Source organism: Rhinolophus sinicus, chromosome 2 (genome assembly GCF_057876585.1).
Source record: "Rhinolophus sinicus isolate RSI-liver-muscle chromosome 2, RSI-T2T, whole genome shotgun sequence".
In the NCBI taxonomy this organism is placed as follows: Eukaryota; Metazoa; Chordata; class Mammalia; order Chiroptera; family Rhinolophidae; genus Rhinolophus; species Rhinolophus sinicus.
Window position 1 is genome coordinate 52,945,243 of NC_142502.1, and position 22,451 is coordinate 52,967,693.

General features: G+C 37.1%; 1 protein-coding gene and 1 long non-coding RNA gene across 2 annotated transcripts in view; one reads left to right on the forward strand and one right to left on the reverse strand.

Moving 5' to 3' along the window:
• ASCC3 (activating signal cointegrator 1 complex subunit 3) overlaps nt 1-20,245 on the forward strand; it is a 300,443-nt gene extending 280,198 nt beyond the window's left edge. The window contains exons 38-42 of the mRNA XM_019738872.3: nt 11,767-11,918; nt 13,596-13,743; nt 17,000-17,209; nt 19,171-19,346; nt 19,442-20,245. Of these exons, the coding sequence (XP_019594431.3) occupies nt 11,767-11,918; nt 13,596-13,743; nt 17,000-17,209; nt 19,171-19,346; nt 19,442-19,589 (834 nt within the window). The 3' untranslated portion in view covers nt 19,590-20,245. The remainder of the gene's footprint in view (nt 1-11,766; nt 11,919-13,595; nt 13,744-16,999; nt 17,210-19,170; nt 19,347-19,441) is intronic.
• Nucleotides 1,834-22,451, reverse strand: part of LOC141571690 (uncharacterized) — a 45,988-nt gene continuing 25,370 nt past the window's right edge. Inside the window, exons 2-3 of the long non-coding RNA XR_012496696.1 lie at nt 7,444-7,512; nt 1,834-1,970 (exon numbers count right to left, since the gene is read on the reverse strand). This is a non-coding gene — a long non-coding RNA (uncharacterized LOC141571690). The remainder of the gene's footprint in view (nt 1,971-7,443; nt 7,513-22,451) is intronic.

Below are 22,451 nucleotides of genomic sequence, written 5' to 3' on the forward strand. Positions count from 1 at the left end.
TAATATGATTGATGTTTGTAACTGCTTTATTGTATCACTCTGGAGTGTCCAGTTTATATGCTGTTTGCTTTTTTTGTGTCAACTGCTTATGATCCTTCTCAAGACTTTTATATTGTGCTAGATAGAGCAATGAATTAACCATTTACTTCCCACATTCTTTCCTAAAACTACGACAATTGGAAATAATGGGGGAAAGATCAGATTGGTGATACATGAATGGGGGAAGGAGAATGTCATCACGATTATAAGATTACCCTATAGTAGAGTATATGCACTAGAACAACCTGAGCATAGGTTTTTAAATACACATAAACACATTTTATGATCGTCTTTTATTTTTGAAGGTTTTCCTTCTCTACTTAGGTTAAGTTCTTTGCTTCTTGCACTGGTTAATCACCACCACCACTAATGGGGCTCCCCTACAGGTAGCCTTTGTCCATCCCACGGGTTCTTTTTTAAAAACTTCAAACTTCTAGTAGCAACAGTAAGTCTCAAAGATTCTTTGCTCCAAGATACGGAGCTACCAACTCCCCAGAAGATAGCAGTCATCTCCTCTGTACTATTGAGGAAGATGTCAAGTTCTATATTCTGCATACCAATTTATATAGATTGAATTCATGTTCCATTGCCCAAATGGAAGTAGGCAAAGGTAAACCAGGCAGGGGACCTGCCTTGATGATAATCTATGTGGTTCAATACCTGAAAAGAAGACAGTTAAGGAGCTATGTTCTGGTAGGTAAGTTTCCATTGTTTTGTAAATTCTTGCGTCTAACTTTAATATAGAACCTGTCCTTTTATATTATTTTCCTTAATGCCAAGTATCTTTGAACTACTAAGTTTCCAGTCTTTCTTCTCTTTCACACATGAGATAATGTGTAGGTCAGCTACTATTCAAGTTAATGCTAATATGTTCTAATAGGCTTTATCAATTGTCATAAAAGGTGATAGTCAAAAATAACTTTAATAAGCTGTATAAATAGAGAAAAGGGGGAAAATGTATGAATTGGATTTGTATACTTTCCTCCTCTATTTGAGAATCTTCTTAAATTTGCAAAAGCAAACTACTCAAAGTTTATTGGTGGGGTTGTTGTTTAACCCAAACTTCAAAACCATTTGACCTCATCTCTGTAACAATTTCTGATGAATTTAATTAAAGTGTATTACATTTCAAATAGTATTTTTTCTATAATCCACAGCTACTCTGAAAACGCATTGCATCTTCAGTCCATTTTTGAAAGCATTTTAATTGATAAGATATGTATGTATAGACATATTAGGATCTGACAATAGAAAAGAATACATAAGGGAAGCAAAAAAAGATACAACGATACAAATATTTTCATAGACGTAATTCTTTTAACTAAGAAATACTATGACAATAGCTGGGTCTATGTTTCCATTAACAAATGATTCCCATTTGTAGTAGATTAAAAAGCATAGAAATATTTGATAATGGAAGGAGATAGAACTGCCATGGAGCAGAGCTAACGTAACCTTTGAGGAGTGTTTACCTATGGGTACACTCAGCACAGGCTCCGTGGGTTGTCAATGTATCAAAGAATGTCAGTGTCAATTAAATGAACAAGTTTTAGAATCATAGAGTCAAATACAGTTAGCAGTGAAAATAGTCCAGGTATTGCACGTTTAACAGAGGAAGTACTTGGTCAAAGCCTTAATTCAATACTTGTAAGAAATGTTTTGATATAGCAAGTGGTAGATAAAATCTTCTATATAGTCTTAGTAGAATCCTTTTACATTTTTAAATGCTTATAGCTAAGAACAAATGAAAAGATTACCTTTAAGTGGAAAATACAGTCCAATAGGCTTCAGAAAGCTTCTTCAAATTATTTTAAGAAAGAAAATGGATGGATTATAAATAAGTAGTTTTTAGACTTGCAAAATTGGATTATACATATTTAGCAGGCCACAGTTTGAAGAGTTAATTGCTGCACCTCACGTCTTAAAGGATCCTAAAATGAAAATTGCACTATGAAGTTTTTGAATGTATTTTATAATTCTGTTTCAGGGAATATTAATACTATTAGCATACATTTGGAGGATTTTTTGTATCATCCTAGATATGCTGGAACCTTATCAATAACTATTTATAATGTCATTGACTGTTAAGATGATAGGCATAATTCTTGGCACATAGATCTCAGTATATCATAAGTGAATGGGATGAATAAATATTTCACTTTTTCCCTTCTAGTTCTTTCTTAGGAGAGGATTGAGAAGGAAAATGTATTGTGTGTGGATTCTCACAATGTTTTTAAGATGATCTGCCAAATCTGAATGGTCTACCAACAAATATAGTCTGTTGTAAACATTAGTGTGACCTTATCAAATTCATAGAGGCGGGGAAGTCTAATTCAGGCTGCTTTCCTGGCCGGACTGCCAGGAGCTCATATCTTACCATAGGAGCCAGCTGAGGTCTTATTAATGGATGACTGTTTAAAAACAAATAATTCTAAATGAACTTAATCCTGAGTGATTAGTCTTCCAAATTCAAAGATCCACACTACGATGCAGAGTCATCATCCAGTATCAAAACTACATTTTAATTCCACAGCAGAACACCCAAAACACCAACTAAAAGCACCGTTCCCCACTCCAGAAGCAACAGAGGCGATGCATTTACATTTCCAAAACTAACACAAATGTGTGGATTTTGAGGTGTTAAACACCTGTACTTACTCTTGTGTATTTGCAGGCAATCTCCCTTCAAGAACTATAATATAATTTAGAAGGCTATTTGCCCCTAGGTGACTCTACCTGTAAGCTTTTGTATGACAATTTGGTGATGGTTTATTGATGCTGTGATGCTATTATGAAGGATCCTTCTACCCCCAGCTCCTCTCCTCATACCCACATAACAACCTTTTCCCGGCTGGGGCTGTAGGAAATGAGTAATGCTTAACCCATTTGTGTGATCAATTCACTTAAGCAGCTACTGTGAAATGTTAATCACAACTTTAATTTGTACTGCATTAGCATTTTGATTAACTTGTAGGCTTGCTAGCGCACTTGAAGCGCTTTTACTCATAGTTACAGCTCGGAAATGACTTTTTGATTAATTAAGTTTGTTAGACAGCAGCTGAGCTTCCTGAATGCTAACCTTCTGGGGGTAAAAGTTCAGGAGAAAGTTACTGTGAACAACTGTTGCTATTGAAAAAGATTCTTATAAACGTACTTATAGCATTTTAATTATTGACAAAATATTGTATCATTACTTACAACTGACCTAAACCTTTAAAGGACTGTGTCTTTCTGTCAAGAAAGCTTTTTTTCAGGCTTCCCCATCTTTGTAAAACTTCTGGGAGCTCTTGAACTAAATAGTGCATTTCCTAGCAGATGTCTAACAACCACTGTTTTGACTAGCTGCCTACGATGAATTCCATAGTTTGTATTTTAGAATACTTTTAAATTTACAGAAAAGTTGCAAAGATAGAACAGAGAATTCCTGTATATGGTACATTTGTCACAATTAATGAACCGTATTGACATATTGTTATTAACTAAAGTTTGTACTTAATTCAGAATGTTTTTTTTTTTTTCACTTAATGTCCTTTTTCTTTTCTAGTATGTATCTTATTTAAGAAACCACATTATATTTCATTGTTATGTCTCTTTAGGCTCCTCTTGGCTGTGAATTTCTCAGACTTGCATTGTTTTTGATGATCTTTCCATAGTATTTTGCACTCTCATGACATTCCATAAATAACACCTTAGATTTTATAAGTTAATGAAAAATTTTTTTTATAATTTTGAGGAGATAAATCTCTCTTAAACTCTTGATGGTGTAATTATCTATATGTCATTTAATTTGAACAGAAATAGGAACATTATCTAGCCATTTCAACCTTTATCATTATCTTATTTTCATTATTTTCACGTGGTTGTTGTAATCCCTACACGGTCACTAAGGTGTCATGAGGGTGACTATCAGGAGATGTGAGGGAAAGTTGAAAAGGTTCCTTGAGAAGGAGAAAGAATGAAAGGAAGAAGAAGAGAGGGTCCAAGTCATCAGAATGCTAAGAGGGGTAGAGAGGCTGGAACACCACGTGTACCCCTCCCTATGTAGACTTTGCAGCCACAGAGTCTTGAAGACACCGCGGACTAAATTCACAGACTTTTTATTTTGGTGGGGTTTTTGATTTTTGTTTTTGTTGTTTTGTTAAAGTGTAGTTGTCATATATTAGTTTCAGGTGTACAACATAGTTACTCCACGTCTATATACCTTATGAAGTGATCACCACAATTCTATAATAGTAACCTTCTGACACCGAACAAAGTTATTACAATATTATTGACTATATTCCCTATATTGTACATTGCATCGTCATTCACACTTAAGTTTAGAAAACTTTTAATAATTCACCTTAGAGCTACATCTTATCTATCTGATAACATATCTCTTGATGTACGTTGAATGTCATAGTTTTTCTTTTAGTCACCTAAGCCAGCAATTCTATTTCCCTGCAATGAAGTTGATTTCATTTGGTGGTCACAGTGCTCAGACTTCCTGTTTTACCCCTGGATTATTTAAATCCAGAATTTAATTGTGTTTGAAAGATATTTAATGGCTGTATATCAAATATTAAGATGTAGTTATAACCAAATGGCTGATTAAAAGCAATTTTAATTTTTTAAATTTTCAACAATTGTGTTGACAAAATTTTTTCAGAGACGATAATTAAATGCATAGTAATTTTGTCTGGAGCTTTATTTTTTCTGTTATGTAGGGAAAGAAGACAGATGTAAACCTTAAATTTTTCTTGAAACAAGATAGGATATATGTAAATCATTCAGAGATAGTAGAATATACTGTAATGAGCACAGATAAGAAATTATAATAGAAAACCAAGATCAAGTCTTAACTTTATCACCTTTTACCAGTGTGACTGTACAGTCACTGAACTTCTATGATCCTCAGTTTCTCCATCTGTGAAAAGGGAATAGTACTAATGCCTGCCTCATACTTGTTTTTTTATGATTAAATGAGAGCTATTATTTATGGAACAATTTTTATAATTTGTGCACTACTGTCCAAATATTTTCGTCACATCATGTATGCACACCATCTATATAGTTTCACTTTAACTATATAATTCACTTTCACAATAATTGAATGAAATTTGACATAAAATACAGAGAGATATGTTGTGAAGCTTGCATTTTTAGATATAATATAAAGTAGCAGAAAATAAGAAAAAAAATCTGTAGATTTGGATAAATCTGTCCTTTGCAGAAACACTCACACCACTATGAAAATGTGGTTGAATTTAAATGCTAAGACCAAGCCTAATATGCTTAGGAAATTCTTGAAACCGATTCAAAATAAATGGTGAGGACATGAGATCTATTCAAGTTATAAAGCACGGCTTTGGCTTCAGGATCCTTAGAGCCAAAAAATATCTTTCCAGAGAGTGTGCATTTTCTAATCTCTAATTCTTTTTGTTTGTGAGGGTGAGGTGGGGGGTGATTTTTGTGATGGTGGTGATTATTGTAGTTTTACCTTTGAATAAAGCCAAGTACTTGAGAAGTTCCTGAGTTCTCCATGAATTCCATGTGAAGATGATGTGTGTAATATTTGTGCCTCTCTTTGTTTTTTGCCTTTTCTCTCTCCTCATCCGTCTCTCTGTTCTTCCTCACTCCTTCCCTCTCTTGCCTCTCAGTCAGACACAGGCAGACACACACCACCCCATTTCTACATTCGCTCTGAAACTCCTGAGCTGGCCAAATCTTCTTATTTCTCCAGTAATAAAAGTCTGCCTCCTCAGGTCTCTCCCACCTCATTTTTCTTTCTTCTCAGATTCCTGCTGCTTTTATCAATGTTATGTTTTACTGTCAATGTCTGTACGATTCCTTTCTCAACTATGTTCCGAATTCTAGATCTCTTTCCCCACCTCACTCAAACACCAGTTTATGGTCTTTAGCTTCATCCCAGCTCTTTCATTCAGCACAGTGGCTTCCACATATCCATCCCTTTTTCCACATCATAATTGTGTGCATTCCAAACTCTTCCACTCGAATAATTACTGTATTCAACCACTTTTGCCACCACTTCATGGTATCACCCTCTGACTCTGCTCTCTGGCCACAGCATCTTTACCAATCAGCGTAACTGAACATTTCTGTGGTCCATTAGACCTGGCATCTCTGACCCCCCTCCTCACCCATCAGCTCAGTCCCCTATGTCTTCACTTGCCACCCAAAAAGCATTGTCCCTAGAGTTGTCCTTTTCAACAGTATGTCACTAGTAACCTAAAATTTCTCACCTCTCTGAGTAACCACCAACCTCTGAATTCTCTGCTTTCGCACGCAAATTAATCATAATCGTTATGGCTGGAAACAATCACAAAACATTGCTAGTTGTTTCTATAATTTCTAATTGTTTCTAATAATTCCTATGATTATTGTTTCAAAATCATGCTGTTGTAACTCACTGCTGCACTAGTTTTTATTCACATCATTAATTCCCCCCAGTACTTATTTCCGATCTCGTCCTGCTCCTTTACAGTACCTTCTCCCAGCAAGAGACATCACTTCCAACTTAGAGATAATTGAGGCCCTGTACCCTGAGTGCTGTCAATGTCTGTTCTCTTCACCTCAAAGCTTCTTTCTCTCTCTCTCTCTCTCTCTCTCTCTCTCTCTCTCTCTCTCTCTCTCTCTCTCTCTCTGTCTCTCACTCTCTCCTTCCCTCCCTCGCTCCCTCCCTCTCATAACCCTAGGTGTGTGAGGTCTTCATCAACTAGCTGAAGCCTCTCTTTTCTGTGAGGCCTTGCCCACACACCCCAACAGCAGAAACCTCATCTTACACTGATCGAAGTGGGTCTTTTCTCTCTGCAGCTTATTCTGTGCTCAGTATATGCTGCCCCTGACTTAGGTTTTCCTGCCTCTGAGTTCAAGAATACTACAGTTCACCTGGAAAGATGTAAAGTGAACTTTTTAAAAATAAGTAACAATATAGTATGAGTGTCTTATTATTTTATTGATAAAAGATTAAAGCTTACAGAAGATAGATGCAAGCCTAATCAAACACCTTGATTTTTCAGATGAGAAAAATGAATATCAGTGGTTAAGTGATTTGCCTAAGGTCTTACAACTAATTTAAAGGCACAACACTCAGCTGTCAGGCTAAGTCTCTTTCATTAGTATACCACACCATCTTCAAACCAGTATCAAGTGTTCATGAGTTACATGTCTGTTCATTCTTTATCTAAACTTATCATTTGCCTTAAGCATTGTCTTGTCAAGAGAGCTTCTCCAAATTCCATCTTATCTAGTAGCACATTCATGTGCTAATACATAACCCCACTGAAATCCCACACCACCTTCCTCACATCCTAAACTGTATAGGCCGTAGCCTAGACTGGTTAAAAGCAAGCACCTTGGAATCTGGCTCCCCAGGATTGTAATCCCAGATGTATACCCTCTTACCAGAGCTATGTAGCCTTAGGCAGGCATTTGTTGTTGTTGTTTCACCTCTCTGAGCCACAATGTCTTCATCTGCAAAATGAGATTAAATTGAATGACTTACATAAAATAGAGTGTTTGACAAATAGTACACGCTTAAGGAACGACTAATCATGATTATTTCAGTCGTGCCCTGAGAGTACCTTAGATGCCCTCACCCCTTTAACCTTTCCTGCCTTTCCAGATCTCATCTCCAGGTAACCTCCATTCTGCAATCCTCACCTCTGCTCTCAAGCTGCTTGTTTTAGCTCTTGCGGCTGCCTACTTCGTGCCCAAGATTTCTTAAGTTTGCACCCCTAACCCATACTCTCTCTCCAGGGCTCATTTTTACCTGGACATCTCACTTGGCTTCATAGTGGCACCTCAGTTAACATGTGTGCAAAACACAACTCATTACCTGCTCTCCTATAAATAATGACAGCCCCACGGTTTGTGTTAATTATGATAAGGTTTTAATTGTAGAGTAATTTTATAAATGAATACAGTACTATAAATCATATTTCCGTTCTGTCACAGTTTGACATGACAATGAATTCTGAATTAACAATCAATTAAAATTGATTCCCACTTAGTAGGAGAACGTCTCATACACGGAGTCAGTCCCCGTCCGTTTTTCCCCTGTATTTACAATCATCCTAGCTTTGCCTGGCAGGTAGCATGCCAAGTAGAAAGTGGATAAGAGGTAAAGGGGGATTGAATATTTGCCGAATGTTAATGCTAAATTGATAAAGAATGCCCAGAGTTATTTCTCCTGAATGTACTAAAACAATCTTTTGTTGTGGAGTGTTAGCTCTCTGCAAAGGACTTTGAGATGCCTTGGGGAACTGAGCCGTGATCTCTGGCTGTTCCTAAAGCCAGCCCCACTCTAGGGAGGAGCATGTACCTCAGTCCTTATCTACCAGGAAGAGTGCTATAAAAGGTAGGGAGACGCGAGGACTCCACCCCAGGCTCAGCCATGCAGAAGTCTGTCAGGACGAGCTGTCAGGACCCTCAAGCCCAGTTACCTTGACCGTCCCTTCTCCGTAGCCCCTTCAGGTGTGTACCCCTGAGCAGTCACCTGGGCTTACCCACTCAAACTGAGAATCAATTCCACATCCTCCAGTTTGGCCTGAGCTACAGGATCTGTCTTCGGCCTTGTCCCCTTGTAATTGCACACTTCTCCTGATGAACTGTTTGTTCTATGCCTCTGCCCCCAACCTTGCAAGCCCTGCCCTCAAAGCCCTGTACTACTTCATTCAGAAATCAACACCAAAAGGCCCAAACGAAGTCCCTGTTGGAAATAATGGATTGTTAGGGCATTCTTTTCATCTCATGATAAAAGAACTTTAAAAATAGTCACCTGTTTATTGAGATCTGTGTTATAGGTGGTATATTAAATATCTCACATAGTACCTTACCTTCTTTTACCCTCGTAGCACCCCTATAAGGAGGTATAATACACCTTCTGAAAATAAGAAATCTAGCATAGTAGGGTTAGGTGATTTCCCACAATTTACACATAATAAGTGGGATAAAATCAGGATTCATACCTGTGTCTTTCTGACATCAGAGCTTGAAATTTTTTCCCTATACTGTACTGCCTTTGGCAGATGTGCAGTAACTTAGGCAGAATGTGGTTATAATTGTTGTAATTGGATTTTTACTAATATTCTTTAATAAAATGAGTAGTTCTTGAGTGTACTGTGTTAGGGCTAGAGTGACAAAGAATGCTTCCAGGTTAAGGAGTCTGTAGTTTAAAGGGCAAATGTGTCAACAGAGAATCTCAACAGCATAACACTGACATGCGTCAAGAACAGTAGCCGCTTAGGAAAAGAAGTACCTACAATCCGTCTGGAAGAATCAGGGAGACTTCTCCGTAAGAGGTAGCATTTGAGCCACACTTGAAGGATGAATAGGAACTTCCCAGGTAGTCTAGGTAGAGGGAGCAGTATTTGTAAAAAGAGAACATTAAGTAAGAGCAAGGGCAAAAGTGGGGAAATCGCAGTAATTTAGTAGTGCTGCGGGAAGGGGCGGGAGTGATGTGCCAGGAACAGATAGATCACAGGGCACTGACTGTCATGCAGAGACGTGTTAGCTTTTGTCCTCTGCACAGTGTGATGTCACTGAAGAAATTTAAGCAGAGCGATGACAATCAGTTTTACTTCTGTAAAAATTTACTTTGGTAACAATATAAAATATGGATTGAAGAAAAATTAGATGAGAATGGGAATAAAGGGGTATTTATAATATTCCAGGTGAGAGTTGGTGAGGGTCTGCACTGTCAGTGGCATGGGGGAGGGGTGCTGGGGGGAGGGGTGCTGTGGGGGAGGGGTGCTGTGGGGGAGGGGTGCTGTGGGGGAGGGGAGCGAAGGAAACAGGACCTACAGGGCGTGATCCGGCAGAGGCACAGAGCAGCACTTGGCACATTTGAGTAGTCATGAGACCTTTTGTCGTCCCAGGTTCTTGACCTCCCCACCTGCCTTTTCCCTAAATTAAAACAAGATAAATAATAGTTTTCAATTCATGATATGGCTTTTCATTTACTTCATGTAAGCAATCACTTTGCATGATTTTTTACATTTTCACATCTGGATCATACAATGAAAAATTGTGGGGCAGTCTCATAAATTTTATGAAATCTTTCAACTTCATCATGAAAACTTCAAAGTTAAAAACATATGGTTCATCCATCCAACTCGTCTAGTATGTGAGCTTTCGGTCTGGAATTTATTTCCACTCGAGTTGTAATGTAAAATCACAAGTAAAATCACCATAGTTACTCCACATTACAACTTCTAACATCATCATGATCCTGGATTAGATATAATTATTCATTTCTCTTTTCCTTTTCCCTTACAGAACTCAGGAATTGTGACTTGTGAACTAATACTTTTTGTTTTTTTTATCTGAGTGGTGGTCATGACCTGCTTGTGTCATGCACTTCAAAGAATGGCATTTTAATCAGCTCTGCAGAAAAATAGAAAGACTAGAAGTGGACTTGCCCTGGATTTATAAACCTGTACATTTGTACCTGTGTACACAGTGGCATACACACATATACATACATATAAATATATCTGTTTGTACCAACACTCAGGCTTTACAATGTGTAATTAGTAGACTCACAGGTTCCTAAAGACCATTCTGACCCTTCCACCACATTTAATAACCATCCTACCCAGAAACATTGACCTAACTTCCCTGTAATGTATATGAAAAGACCACAGATTGGTTTAGCCAGATGTTTTTAAAACTATTTTACTTTTTGTAAATTAAAGAACACAGAATAGAAAATTCAAAAGTTAGAAGGAAAGTGTGTCTGCCTCAATAGTGCTAAGTAATGTGGCAAAATAATTTTACTGAAATAATATATCTTAAAAATTATTTCTAAAAATTTTCTAATAGATTTTGTACATTTTTAAAATATTTTACTATTGGTGAGACATTTAGTATGAAAGTACCATTTTAAGCATTTACGAGGTACATCTCATTTCTCTTACCTTCATCTTTTCATTTCCCAAAACAAGAGAGGACTCTTGTAAAACTGTATGAAGGAACTGCCTTAGATCATCTTAACTTATGTGTCTTTAAGTCAGCATTCTCCAGAATCTAATTTAATTGAAATAGCTTTGCCTGTGTAAACTTGTCCTTTGTTTAAATAAGATTTCACTGTTTAGTTTTGCCTTAAGCAAATGCAGCATTTGTTTGTCCATAAAACATTAGATTAAATGTATAGACTAACACGAATAGCTTCTCATCCTTCCACATACATCATTGGGAGATCCCCCCCTTAGCCAGTGTGGCGTATTGTTTTCGTTGAAAACCAAGGCTCTGTCTTTAGCCTTCTCCTTGGGAAAAATAAACTTTTGGCAAGGAGACCTATCGCCTTACTAGTATTGATTTTAAATCTGGAGAAGACTACCTGAGATTTACTCTTTAAACGCAGCTGCTAATGCTCTTGATACAGTGAATTATGTAGGTGTTTGCTCTCAAAGTACACTGAGTTTTTCTCTTTGTTTTAATATTGGGGACCAGTATTATCTGGCTATCTTTGCCGCTCTAAAAAAAAGTTAAATATTTGCCACTTTGTAGGAAATACTGTGCTGTAAATGCTACGGGAGACTGTGTGTGTGTGTTCCCTCCAATCCAACTGCAGTTTATTTTCTGGTTTCTATTTTACTTAATAGTAATTTAAAGATATAATGCTTGTTTTCTTTTTTTGTTCTTTTGTTAAAGCAGACATCAGATCCCCAGTGGAGAGAGCAAGTGGCATGGTATTCTTATAACTTGTGCATTTTCCCTGTTCAGGCAATGCTGGATGTGGCTGCAAATCAGGGCTGGTTGGTGACTGCCCTGAATATCACCAACCTGGTTCAGATGGTAATCCAGGGTCGGTGGTTAAAAGACTCTTCTCTTCTTACAATACCAAACATAGAACACCACCATCTTCATATTTTCAGGTAATTGTTTTAATTTTCAATGTAATTGGTTTTTAAATTTCAAAAAATTATTTTCTTTACATGTGTGGTCACTTGATTTTCAGGCTGTCCAAAGAATATTGATTTTTCTTTTTTTAACCATAAAAATGCCCATTTCCTAGAGGGAGACATGGCCTCGTGTTGTAACATTCTCACTTGGAATTTGATCATCTGTCCCAAGCTGAAGCACAGTTCATTTGAACCTTCCATTAAATTGTTCTCCACATGCAACATTGGATACATTGCTATTTTAACTGGGCTTATTCCTCCACAATATCAGTCTTCTTTTGAAAAGATGCTAAGTGCTGTGTGATCTAAAGCAAAATGAATTACCAATTTCTGTTATTGCATAATGGATTTGAAGGATCTGAAATCCATTGTCAAAGTAAAATGTGCATCTGCAAAATGTCTAGAACTGCGTAATTCTATATACTAGCAGCTCAAAATGTAACCTGTGCTTAAAAGATGAGTTTATATTGTCATCAAGTTATTTAACCCGTAGGTCCTATGTACATGACTGCAACTATTTTAGCAAGGAAAAGAACAGTACATAGTACAAGCAAGATTGGCAGTGTTTAAATGAAAATATTTCTTTCACACCAGTGTTTCACACCAGTTGAGAGATACTTCGCAGCCAAAATGTTGGTTCCCAGTCTTGTCGACAAGCAAAACAGTCTGGCTGCAGGCTGCTGTCATTCACCCACTACTCTTGTCAGCTGCACTAGGTGTGGCAGTCAATTTAGGCATCTAGATACAAACGCCGCCCAGAATCTCAAACATGCATGGGGTCTCCTCAGGAAGCTCCCTCAGTTTGTCTCAAGTAGGCTGTATGGCAGCTGGTTCCATGGTGTTGAGTCCCCGCCATGGGATAGCCCTAGAACCCAAAAGGCACATTCAGAGAGTGAGCCAAACCAGCAGCAGGTGGCATGAGGGGGAAAGCAGAGACCTCATGTGTCTGCAGCTCAGTTTCAGGAACCCTCCCAACACGGTACTGAGTTATGGGCATTGGGTTTCAACAGTAAAGCAGGGACATACAGCTACTACCCTACACAGCACCCCGGTCTCTTATGGAAGCTGCTGGAGCCTAGGAGATTTGATCCAGTTCTTTACCGTTACCCTGAAAAGTATAATTTTAATTATAGGTTTCTTTTTGCCATATGAACAGCAAGTAGAGAGTAAGATTTAGGTGGCCTACGTTCCTGGGGATCTGGCACAATCTCAAAGATTGCCAAAATGTACTTTTAATTGTACATAGTGTAATTCCCCACAACTTACAATGAGAACTTTATTCAAGTAATTATGTTAGAGTCGTTTGGCTGCATCCATTAAAAACATGTCAGGGCTCCAGTTCAGTGTTTTATCCATGTTGAAGCATTAGAGCACATGCGTGCCTTCCTGGAGAAAGATACGCCCTATCTGTGAACCCTAAGCATTTACTGAGCTCACATGATTTGCACATTGTACGCAGTGATAGTACTGCTGCCTTGGATTGATGCCTTAGACAATGCTGGCTGATTTTGAAACTTAACAATGGCCTTTTAAAAATTTACATTAATCTTAATTTTAAAAAACTGTTTTAATTTTGTAAACCATCATTGTCTGAAAATCTCATTTGTGCTATGAAAGTAGTATTTGATCGGTGTTAATGTTATTTCTTAGGAAATGGAGCCCAGGTCTAAAGGGCCCACGTGCCAGGTGCCACGGTTTCATTGAGTGCCTTCCTGAATTGATCCTTGCCTGTGGAGGGAAAGACCACGTATTCAGCTCCATGATGGAAAATGAGATACCTGCCGAAAAAATGAAGCAGGTAACACCGTGCCTTCCATGTTTTGAAGCTCCCTTACTCTGTCTGGGAATTTATACCAGCCGTTTTCTAACTTACAGCATTGATTATTGGTGTCAGACTCACCAGAATTTAAATCTGTCTATCACTTCCTAATCATGATTGTGAAAATGAAAATATCATGCCTGTCTCATGAAGTTCTTGTGAACATTAAGCAGGATATTATTATGTAAACTGCTGTATGTAGTTCCTGGTATAGACTAAGAGTTCAATAAATAATATGAAAAATACTGACAGTAACAATAATTAGGAGTAGCATTGTCCTTGTTAGAAGCTGTTCCAGGAGCTGCTGACAGAGGTCTACAATACCTTGTCCGTCCCTAAGCTGCCTTACCCGGGAGCTCTTCTCAGCCCTTCAGAATGGTTTTCTTTTTTTAACACTTGAGTATATTTTCATCCAGTTTCCTCAGTTACATTTTTATGCCCCCACCCTTATTTTAATCACTTTATTGTAGCTAGATTCTAAATTATTCCTTCAAATAAACTCCTCATTTGTATACAGTATAACTTAGATAAAAAGCTAAATATGTGCTGTGAAAGACAACATAGGTCATCTCTCCAAACCATTTTTGGAAAGGCCAAAAATATGAATGAATGATGCCAGAAATATTTGGCCTATCTAGACTTTTAAGTATTAAGCAATTTTACTCTAAACATGTCAAAGTAAACATTCAGGATTTGTAACATAATTAGCACTCTGACTTGCAAATGCAGGTATTAAAATAAAGAAACTTCTAAACCATGTCATTTTTTATCCAGTGGAACTTATTTTTGAGCAAGACTTGGAAAAAGTGTAACAGGCATTAAAATCTGATTGTTCAATTTCTGTTGAACCCAAAATTGGCACAAAAAACTATTTAAATATTCATAATAAGTGCCTACCTTTCTAACTAAATTACCATCAAAATTATGAATAAAAACAATATATTTAAATCAAAACAAGGCTTCCGTTAGCAACAACAAATTTCTAACATAGCATATGTTGATTTCAAGCCAAGTTTTAAGATGTGATGAAAAATTAGAACATTGTTATAATTAGTTCAGGGAGAACTCAGAAGTAAACTTACTTAATTTATTTGCATAAATTGCCATTCTGTTATCTTTAAAACCAAATGCAAATTGGCTCAGTCTGATATGATGATGGTTATTTGGCTCAAAAGTGCTTCAATTTGCAGAGCAATCTGGTGTTGGCTCTGCAGTGAGGCGATCCCAGGTAACATACAAATCCTGAATTATTCCAGAAATTAGTATGTTTAAAGCATCAATTTAAGTGCTAATTGCAGTAGTAATGAGAAAAAGCAGTACGACTGTGAGATTTGCATCTTCTGCCCCATCAGTATGCCTGGGACGGCTGCTGACTGGCAGAGGATTTGGCTGCTAATTAAATAATTGTATGCATGGCAGTGCTCTTGCCTGATTCAATAGATGAAGATTAATCCTCAGATAAATATGTTTGGCTGGTATTGAAATGTCTTAGCAGTTTCTGTAAAAATAGCTCGTGTTTTATATACATATGTGCATGTGTGTGTACACACACCCCCAACAAATATATGAACACACTGAGGATGAAAAATAATATTAAGTGCTACAAAAAGAATGCGTATATATAAAAGACAGATATGACTTTTGGAGGCTTTGTAAAGTAAAATCCCAACCAGTTGCTAATAACTGAAAACATATTGGTAGCTAATTTAATGGTACAACTAAAGAAACATAAAGGCTTGCTTCATGTGGTAAATGTTACTTGTGTTGTCGCACCAGTTAAAATGCTTTACAAAAGTTGTGTATTTAAATGTCCTCTCAATCACTTTTCCACTCAGGCCAGTCTTAGGACATCAAGTGGTATAGCTTCTATACTCAGTAATTTGGCTCTAGCAGGGGAGCCAAATTTATTACCTTGCACAGTGTAGACCATTCTGTGGCTTGACTATTTCAAGATCTATTACAGACATAATTTCAGATTCACAAGACAAGTTATAGGATTGGAGTTGCTTTGAAAATTTGCGTTGGATTTACATTTTTTGAATTCTTGGGGCACAGTTTGATTCATTAGGACGACTTCATTTCAATTAGATATACTCAACAGCACTAAAGTCTTAACAAATAGGAAATCAAAGCCTATAAGCAAATGTATGGTATATATTAAAGAAATAAAAGGAAAACTAAAACTAAAGTACTCATGTACTTTTAAAACTAACCTAGAAGGGAACAACTTATAAAACAACAAACATATTGAAAAGTTTTCTTGACTGATAGTGATAGTGCCATACAATTGCAAATGATAGAAAAAGTTGACAATTATCTGAGGACATCAAGTTTATTTTGTTACATCCTTTCTGTAGACTTGAATAATTCAACAGTGATGAGCAGTTACTGTTTGCATACTGATTTCTTACAAATATCTTTCAATTTAAAGAATAAGAACTGGTAAAATATTTTCTACCCCTTTAATATGTATCATTTAATTGGTATTCTCAATATGATAATGCCAAAAATATATATTTGTTTCTAGAAGGAACCCTAGACTTATAAGTTTCCTTATGGTATACAGACATATAGAAATATTTTCCTTTCAGAATAAATTTGAAATATGGACCAAAAAAACATTTTGTACAGTAAGTGGTCAATGGATGATACTGACTCACTGACATCAACAATTGCATCACATTTTTAAAGTTATTTTTATATCCCGAAGTAATGCTTTCTATCTAAGAAATCATGTAAAATGTTAGAATAGATGCATGACTAAAACAAACCAGCTCAACAGCAAACATTATTAAACTTATTTTTTACTATAGTCGATAGCCACTCAATATCTAGGAGGGATTTAGTATAAAGTGGTCACAAGTTTAGATAACGATTAATTCTTTTTTAGTTAATTTTAGAAGGACTTTAAACTACAAATATTAAAAGCACGCTATTTTTATACACAAACAAGTACAAGAAAAACTGGCAGAGCTGAACAAGAGCTATGGATTGTATCAGTGTCCATATCCTGGTATTATTATTATACTTGAGTTTTGGAAAATGCTCCCATTGGGGGAAACTGGGGAAATGGGGTACATAGGATCTCTCTGTATCATTTTTTACAACTGCATTGAATTCAGGCTTAATCTCAAATCGGTTGATATCTTTTTTTTTAAGTACACCGTTTCTTAGTTGATCCCTGCATTTCAAATGAACCATTCCTTTATTATCTTTTCTTTCTTTTCTTATTCAGGCGTGGAATTTCATATCTCGCTTGCCAGTGATAGATGTTGGCCTAAGTGTTAAAGGCTGGTGGGATGACTCAGTAGAAGGACACAGTGAACTCTCTATCACAACTCTAAGTGCAGACAAACGAAATGACAACAAATGGATCAAATTGCACGCTGACCAAGAGTATGTGCTTCAAGTCAGCTTGCAGAGAGCCCACAGTGGGTTCCACAAGGTATAGTGTTTGCTTTCCATTCTCAAATGCTTCACACCAGATGCCAGCATGTGCTACCACACATATCTTTTCTATTACTAAGGCGTCCGTGTCATTCATGAATCCCTCTTTCTCAACTGGCCTTAAGCAGCAAGCCAGTCTTCTGAAAGCAGTCAGTTCTCCTCATGTGCCATTTTTCAACCCCAGAATATCGACTGTACATAATAATATGTTGCCTGGAGTACTGTGCTCAAAATATGACCGATAGCCTCAGTCCAGCGTAAGTTCCTGGAGTGCCTTTGGGGGTGCAGAGTCCTCGGCCCTCCTCCCACCTGGCTGCATCAGAACCTCAGGGGGAGGGATCGAAAAGTGTGTACTTTTACCCAGCACCACAAATGACTTTTTAAAGACATTCAAGTTTGAGAAGCACTGCCCAAGAAGCACTTTGTTATACAGGAACCACACTGGGCTAGATGTAGTTGAGAGCAAAGCTATATGCTTAGCTCCATGAATTTGAATAAGACAAGAAGCTTTTCTCACCTTCGTTGCCACATTTGTCTGCTTCCTTCCTTATAATGCACATGAGAGAGCTTTGACAGTGTTCACACAGGGTAACATTTTACAGTGTTTTTATTTTAATTTACTGTGCTCTGTTCTGTTGCTTGTGACATCAAAATTAATTATATGGTGTTCTGAGACTTACTACATAGCGTATGGGTGGATTGGGTTCTAGTGCCATAATAATTGAAAGAAGAAGGAATTTGCTTTCCTTTTAGCCCAGTGGAGTCAGGGGCTTTCCTGTATCCAGAATAAGCCTACCAGGAGTAAGGTCGTGGTTCGGTAGTACTGTCCCCTCTGTTTTCACACACAAAATGGTCAGGAACTTTCTATTGTTACAATGTTTTTTTCAGTAACTATGCCTTCAAGTGTCACCTCATTTGATTTCTAATGATCAGTCCATGTAGGTATGAACTTCACTGGCTGCTAGCATTTCAGAGGCTTTAATATGAGCCTTTTTAGATTAATATATCCCAACTTACCAGAAAAATAGGAAAAATCATACAGATAAAGTTATGGAAAAAAACTAAGATTATTTTAACCTTAATATTCCTACTTAAAAGTTAGATCCAGTTGTGTCAGAAAAACTCTAAATTTTGTTTCTAAATACTGTAAAAATATATTACTCTCTGTCCTCTCTTTTAAAATGCCTCGAGTGAAACATCTCCCTCTAGAACATTGAGTGAAATCTGATTGACAGCGTGTCATTATTAGTACATTTTATGCCATAAAGTCATTGTCTTAAAGATTCACTCGAATAATCTTGTATTTTGTAATACTCATCTAAAATAAAGACTTCAAGTGCTGTCATTATGGTGATATCTAATCTTGGATTTTGGTGATTAATATATCTTACTGACTGCTTGGGTTGTAATTTCCCATTCCTTAGAGAAAGGACTTTTTAATATTACCATAATAGAATGTGTGCGTTTTGATTCGAGTTTTATTCTTGGGTTGGGGGAAGGTGTTTATATGATACAGTGCTTATTATCTTGAAATTCAGTGTCTAGTCTTGATTACTTTTTTCCCCCTAAGTATCCGTTTCTTATGAATAAGGCTTTGGAAGATTTGGTTAACATGGTTGTATTTCAGTTTGTTCATCTGCAAATGAGGTATTAATATCATGTATAAGAATGGTGTGAGAATTTACCATATTGGTGTCAAGATTCAGGGCTTTCTGTTCTAACTGAGGCAAAGTAGTCTGGTGGTTATAGCCACAAAGTAGTGTTTTAAGGATCTTGAAAAAAGATAAGTGATAGCATATCCAAGACACCAAACCAGAAAATTAAAAACATCCCATATAGATATACTGAACTGTGTAGATTTATGGCCTTCAAGGAAGACACTGTAGCCTTTTAACTACAACCAAGTGATATAGAAAGTCTAGAAATTATTAACACTTTTTTTTTTTTCCTGGTTTACAGGGAAAGCCAGACAGCCATGCAGTTACCCCTCGATTTCCGAAATTAAAAGATGAAGGATGGTTTTTGATATTAGGCGAAGTGGATAAGAGAGAACTTATTGCTTTGAAAAGAGTAGGGTATGTGAGAAATCATCAGGTCGTTTCCATCTCTTTTTATACCCCTGAAGTACCTGGAAGGTAAGCAGAATCTTATCACCAAAATTCTGAAAGAATGAAATATGACTGTGATTAGAAAGGTGGTTTTACATTTTTGTTCTCTTTTTATATTGTAGGTATATCTACACACTGTACTTCATGAGTGACTGCTATCTTGGCCTAGACCAGCAGTATGACATTCATCTCAACGTCACACCAGCAAGCATTTCTGCACAGGTCAACGAGGAAGTCTCTGATGCCTTGACTGACCTGAAAGGGAAGTAACCTGACCCAAACAATTCATTTGAAAGAAGTGGCTCAGAAGTCTGGCTGTTATGGTGTCAAGACAAAGTCAAATTACTTGATGTTTGCTTTGGTGAAATCAACTTCTAACCTCAAGACACCCAGGAAATAAACAGTGGCTGCAGTCAATTTCAACACAAGTTAGATGCAATGGCCTTTTAACAAATGTTGCCTTTTACAATGTTGTCTTCATGGGTTTTCTGATATTAAAAATCAGTGCACATGTAGAAAAATCTTTCAGTCTGTATATCGAGATGATATATAGGAATATCAATCAAATTTTACATCATACGATGTACTGTTTACAAGAATATTAGCTTCCTTTTTTCTAAGGAAAACTACACTGAGGCATGACAATGTTAGTATTTGTTGTAACAGATTTCTAACCCTGCAGCATAAAATGTATAATGCATCTGTATGGTGGTACAAAAATGTGTCTTACTAGCAAAATTTATACTTCGGCCACATGTAGAAATCATTTCAAGAATTTCTTATAGGCATAAATGTGAATAATATATGATGTAAAATTACATTACGGAGCTCAATGATGATAAAAGAAAACAGAATATACTGATCTTAGAAACTGTACATACTGTAACTAGTGGGAATAAAATAGTTAGAGTGCCACTTCAAGACAAGCTGACTCAATTATCCCTCCTGCTTTTTTCCATTATACCACTTACTCTTATGTTCTTTTCATTCCCTTCTACTTCAAAACTTCACTTCCCCTTTTTTCTGATATATTTATTTACACAAGGAGAGAAATATAGTGTAATTTGTGCTGTTACATGTATAGACCATGTAGTACAATTCCATGTCTTTCTGTTCTCCAGGATGGGTCTGAGGCAAACACAGAAAATTTTCAACCCCTACACATAGGTTTGCATTTATGATCATGGAAATTTCTCTATGTCCAAACAATTTCCATCTTGAAATATACATTTTTCAACCTAAAAAGTTCTTAGAATTCAATGTCCATATACTATATATCCTAGTGGAATGAAATTCTATCTTTGCAAAGTAATTTCAGTTATTCCTGATCCTGTGATGAATTATTTTAAAATACTTTCCAATGTAACCAACACAAATACTAGAATTTAAAAGTTTTTCTGAAACCGGAACTTGTTGATGGTGTGTACCTCCTTTTCCATGCTAAAAAAAAAAAGGGAAGAAAAAGAAGAAATAAAGTAGAATGGGCGGAACCAGATTTCACTTCCCAAAACTGAATCTAAATAACTAATTTAAACACACCAAGTACAGTGGGCATGAGGTGCCTGAAGCTTACTTCATATAAAGAATCCTTCCTGCTTTTTCTTTGGCAGTTTATTTCCTAGTTGAAATTCATGCCTCTGCCACTTAATTCACTAGTCCAAACAGGAACCTGAAGAGAAACAGTCTCATCATAGTCTTCATGTTTATCAGCATCGTTCCTTTTTGTTAGAGAACAGGCAGGTTTGGGGAGGTGGGAGATCTCCTTCTTTGGATATGTGACACAGGGCATAGCAGTAAGAAAGAATTTCTGTTATATTCATCCTTGAGAGGAAAAAATAGTACGCCTAATTAAAATCTATTTTAAAACTAAACGTGATTAGTTCACAGTGAGCTACAGAAGACACTAGTAAGGCAAGGTATACCTGGATGGAAATACTTATCTTACTCCAGTGACTGACCAATGCTGTTTGTCTATAACTTTATCCTCACTCATTACACACCCAAAGTGTTAAGTGTGCATTATAATAGGACATGTGCCTACATAATAGATTAATTCCATATGGCATTTCATATTCCTCTGGATTTTTATCAAGCCCAAGTAATTGAAGTGCCAGTCAGATATTCGTTACATAAAAGACGAGCATTCCAGGTGGAACAGCATTAACAGGCTCTGAGTAGACCCCGACCTAGGGTGTCCAGTTAGTCTGCATTTTCAGAGACATGAACGGGATCGACAGGTGAGAAGAATGGAAAAGTCTGAAGTGACCTTAAATTAGAGGGTAAGGACTGCAAATCTGTGTATGCAATGGAATTCCTTGGCAAGCCACCAGAGAAGATTATGCCAAATTCTGAGGGTAGAACAGAGGATCAGTGGAGACATGAGATAGCCATGAGCTTCAGAGGGCGGGCATCCGTGCCTGTGGCGGGTAACGGGTACTAAATACTGACAAGAGGTCAAAGAAGTGAGAAGCAAGTCCATAGTCCTGGCTTTTGCGGGTAGAGCCCTTGCTCACTCCACGCTGAGCACCGTGGTCGCCCTGCTGCTTGCTGACCTTCTTGCAGGGCCTCTGCTCTTGCTGTTCTCTCAGTCTGGACAGGTGGTCCCCCAGACACCCACAGATCTAACCATCCTGGTTTAAATGGCAACCCCACCCAAGCCCGCCTCTCCTCCCCATCTCCCTTTCTTGTTTTGTTTTTCTCCATTGTTCTTCTCACCTCTATAAAAATGTTTATTATTAGTCTCTTCTGACTTAAGCTTCAGGAAGGCAAGGATTTTTGTTGCATTTGTTCATGGCTTCATTCCCAGGACCTACAACACTGCCTGGCTCAGTGTAGCTGCTCGGTAAATACTTGTTTAGTTAGAACTAAATGAACACAGAGACAAATGGATTCTGAAATACCGCACCCTCACTGTGGGTGAGTCCCACTCTTCTAGATATTGCAGCTACTCTCAGACTCACCAAGAGCAGGGTACTTACCTGGTCCTCTCACACCATGTCAACATAGGAAAGGGATACTTAAGTTTTATTATGATGATGACTTATTATTTGTGGGCAAGAATGAAATATTTTTCTGTAGCAATGGATCTTGGGTATTACAGTTATTTTAAAATGTCAAATTATGACTTTTTAG